Source organism: Diaphorina citri, unplaced genomic scaffold, assembly GCF_000475195.1.
Source record: "Diaphorina citri unplaced genomic scaffold, Diaci psyllid genome assembly version 1.1 scaffold23505, whole genome shotgun sequence".
In the NCBI taxonomy this organism is placed as follows: domain Eukaryota; kingdom Metazoa; phylum Arthropoda; class Insecta; order Hemiptera; family Psyllidae; genus Diaphorina; species Diaphorina citri.
Window position 1 is genome coordinate 6,873 of NW_007400848.1, and position 3,817 is coordinate 10,689.

At 43.0% G+C, this 3,817-nt stretch overlaps 1 protein-coding gene across 4 annotated transcripts; it reads left to right on the plus strand.

Annotated features, from left to right (window-relative positions):
- The first annotated feature begins 1,998 nt into the window (after positions 1 to 1,998).
- LOC103523450 (uncharacterized PPE family protein PPE54) lies at positions 1,999 to 3,801 on the plus strand. Of its 4 annotated transcripts, none has more exons than XM_026832983.1 (3): positions 1,999 to 2,645; positions 2,928 to 3,016; positions 3,167 to 3,801. In XM_026832983.1, exons 1-3 carry the CDS (start codon positions 2,001 to 2,003, stop codon positions 3,666 to 3,668), a joined length of 1,236 nt encoding a protein of 411 aa, XP_026688784.1. In that variant the 5' UTR covers positions 1,999 to 2,000; the 3' UTR covers positions 3,669 to 3,801. The 4 variants fall into 4 exon arrangements, with proteins under 4 accessions (XP_026688784.1, XP_026688781.1, XP_026688782.1 ...); XM_026832980.1 differs by adding an exon at positions 2,718 to 2,891 and having other exon boundaries at positions 1,999 to 2,630; positions 2,979 to 3,801; XM_026832981.1 differs by adding an exon at positions 2,805 to 2,891 and having other exon boundaries at positions 1,999 to 2,630; positions 2,979 to 3,801.
- The last annotated feature ends 16 nt before the right edge of the window (positions 3,802 to 3,817 follow it).

Consider the following 3,817-nt stretch of genomic DNA (forward strand, 5'->3'; position numbering starts at 1 on the left):
AGGGGGGTTACCTGTCATTATACCGGATAAGCCTCATCCAGGTATGACAATTTTTCCATGAATAACACTTTGGATACATTTAATAAAGATTATTTACCTATATAGAGCTCTCGAGTGGTTCCAATCAGTTTTACTTTTTTTTTTTTTTTTTATACTTTCTTTCGTGAACACACTAACCATGTACAAATTCAACTCTTTTCCTGGTATCCTTTGATCGACTTGCGCTTTGCTTGAACCTCGGATTACTGCAGATGGTTAACCTTATTGTCCTTTTGGTGATTTGCTTCCGCAAATGAAAGGTAATGGGTTACCAGGCAATATCCACAGGATTTATGTAACCCCATGTAGAACAAGTACTTTATTGGGTTATAACTCTTATCGCACACGTATTCGTCGAAAAGAAGGCTACAAGAGGACCTTAAAGTTATTCGTTAATAGTTAGTCAACTGTCGCAAAAAGTTAAGCGCACTGTTCTATGACGTATGTAAAGAGTGCTCACTTGATCAGATGTGAACTTATAGCATTTGTCACGGACAAAGTGAACAAATGAGTGACGGTACCTAAGGGGATGTCAAACCGCCGGGCTGACACCAGGAACAGGAACTCTTCAAGTTCAACAGCCGGGCTTCACCGCTCTAGATCATAGGGTTTTATTTTTCGATTTAATGGACTTTTTGAGTAGTAGAGTGAGATCGTTTTCGAGTTTTACTTGTCTAGGGAGGGCTAAATTTGGTGAAAAGTACATTCGCATAATAAGAAGCGGGTCCGAGAGTAAGTTGTAAACTACTCACACGGTTTGACGTTTGGTCTTTTTATGTTTCGGCAGTGCAATATGTTCTTAGAGTGGGGAGAATACCGATTCTGGAAGTCAGTAAGAAGCTCATTTTGACATTCCTTTTTCGTCATTTTGACAAGCCTTGTTTGGAATAAACAGTCTTTTTTTAACAGGCCCGCTTTAGCTTGTGCGTGACATCGCGATGTTCGATCGTTCAATGGACGGTTGGACTGGTCCGGTAAACAGAAAAACTCCCCGTATACATACGGTCTTTCTTCCTTTCTGGGTTCCTTCTACCTAAGGTGCCACATGGTGGTGGTTTTGGTTTCTTCATTGAGGGGTGTCTTTCGTTTCTGACCTAAATTTTAGACGTGTCCTTATCCTCCCCTCCCTTTTCGACGGAAACCTCAGGCCCGGGTGCACGAACAGCTTGGGCCGCCATTCCATTCCATCCATAAACTACGGCATCTTTCTAAACTGGATTTGAATGGAGGTCCCAAGATTTTCGCCTGCCGATACTATCCTAGTTCATCGGATACGCACCAAACAGACATGCCTATCTTCATTGGCCCCAGATGTAGGACCACTGCCTTTATTAGTCTGCAGTGGCGTATCCAAAAGTCCAGCACCCCTAGACGGGGATGTCTCGCGCTCGCGCTATAAAGGAGGTGACTTTATTATTTGTAATGTTTAATATGTTATTGTATCATATGCTAATAATTATACAAACGGAATTCTGCGAATTGACTGTATACCAACTTGACAGCCAAGTGCGGCTTTATTGTCATAATCCCGCGTGAAGGAAAGGTTGTTGTGCAGAGGTTTAAGGTATTGGAGAGCCCTCAGGAGCCCTTTATTTGTCCACAGCACAATACCCTATTTTTATTTACACACATCTTTTCATCTGGTAGAAAACTTCATTGATTCGTCGTGGTTCGGTGTCAGGTCAACTCTAGCAATTCTCTGAGCAACTTTTAAAACTGAAAGAATTAGAGCTGGTTTGATCAGTTTGATGGTCTGAATTTTTACACAGTTTATTTGAAACCACTGGCTACGTTGACATAATGTAGCTCCAATTGCAGAGAGCGTATTGTTTGCAGGTGTTTCCAATTTTAAATCTGACAGGTTGAATGTACACGTTGCGTTATAACTGTCGCACACATACATTTGAAAGTCACCTGACCCGCTCGCGCTGTCCATTGAGTATTAAAATTTCTCTATACGGATGTTCCAGGTTGTACACTGCACGAGCAAGGCGTTGGGTAGTGCTGAAGGAAAGAACAAGGAGTTGATATTCGATAGTATTGAAGACATTGAAAAATGGGTGAAGATACACTGTCTTCATGAGGAATGTCCTGAAGTGAAACTGCGAGGTCCAGATGGTTCCTTACAATTTGTACAAATAAATACAGAAGATATTGAAGATGAATCAAGTTCCTCAGAACATGCTGAAATAACAAAAGATCATGGACAAAATGGAGGCCAATCCGGGAAAAGTGGCAAGCACCACGACAAGAACAGTAATTCTCATCTAAGTACGACTACCACTACCAGTAATGCCGACGATACGTCAAGTGGAGGTGGATGGAATCTAGGAGGATGGGATCTAGGTTTAGGTTCCTGGGGATTAGGTTCAGGTTGGGGTGCAGGGGGAAGCACTCCTACTGCAGGCGTAACTACTCCAGGTGTCGGTGTAACTAATTCAGGAGTAGGAAAGGCAACTAATAAAGGTGTAGGAGTGGCAACAAAGCCAGAGGTAGGCGCTTCAGGTGCTTCTACTGGGAGTTCCTGGGGATTGGGTTTAGGAGTAACTACTCCAGGGGTAGGTGTAACTACTATTAAAGGCGTAACAGAGGTAAAAAATCCAGGGGTAGGAGTAACTACTCCAGGGGTAGGAGTAACTACACCAGGGGTAGGTGTAACTACTAAAGGCGTAACAGAGGTAAAAAATCCAGGGGTAGGAGTAACTACTCCAGGGGTAGGAGTAACTACACCAGGGGTAGGTGTAACTACTAAAGGCGTAACAGAGGTAAAAAATCCAGGGGTAGGAGTAACTACTCCAGGGGTAGGAGTAACTACACCAGGGGTAGGTGTAACTACTAAAGGCGTAACAGAGGTAAAAAATCCAGGGGTAGGAGTAACTACTCCAGGGGTAGGAGTAACTACACCAGGGGTAGGTGTAACTACTAAAGGCGTAACAGAGGTAAAAAATCCAGGGGTAGGTGCTTCTTCTGGTAGTTCCTGGGGATTAGGTTCAGGTTGGGGTCTAACTACTCCAGGGGTAGGAGTAACTACTCCAGGGGTAGGTGTAACTACACCAGGGGTAGGTGTAACTACTAAAGGCGTAACAGAGGTAAAAAATCCAGGGGTAGGTGCTTCTTCTGGCAGTTCCTGGGGATTAGGTTCAGGTTGGGGTCTAACTACTCCAGGGGTAGGAGTAACTACCAAAAGCGTAACAGAGGTATCTAATAGAGATGCTGGGGAAACTGGTCAAGGGGTAGGATACGGTTTAGATTATCTGAGTTGGCTTTCTCCCTTGAACTATGGTAGAAAACTTCTCAAGAGAGGCAACAACGTTATTGCTACTTGTAACGACATCAACTTGGGATTATTCAAACAAGCAAGTGAAGGTTATCAAAACTTTCAGAAGGACATTCAGAAAAAGGCAGATGAATCTGCTGGAGCCAGCATTTTGTCCCCTCTGGTATCAAAATTGAATGCAGTGGGATCAATGATTGACCGTTCAAATCATGTATTGTTTAATGGTGCTCATGCAGGCATTGATACACTAGCTGGTCATACTAGAAACAATCTGAACGTTATTAAACCTTATGTGAAGGACATGTCAAAGTCCAAGAAGTACCAAGCACAAAGTTCAGTGAATTTACTTTAATGCGGGGAATGGTCAATGCACCGAAGATAGCATGTAGATCATTAATAGGGAAGCTCATAACATATGCCTTAACCCCATCATGTATTCTATGAGATTCCCTGTTAGTGACCCCATCGGTACCCACTGGTATCCAGAAAGAATTTGAGAAA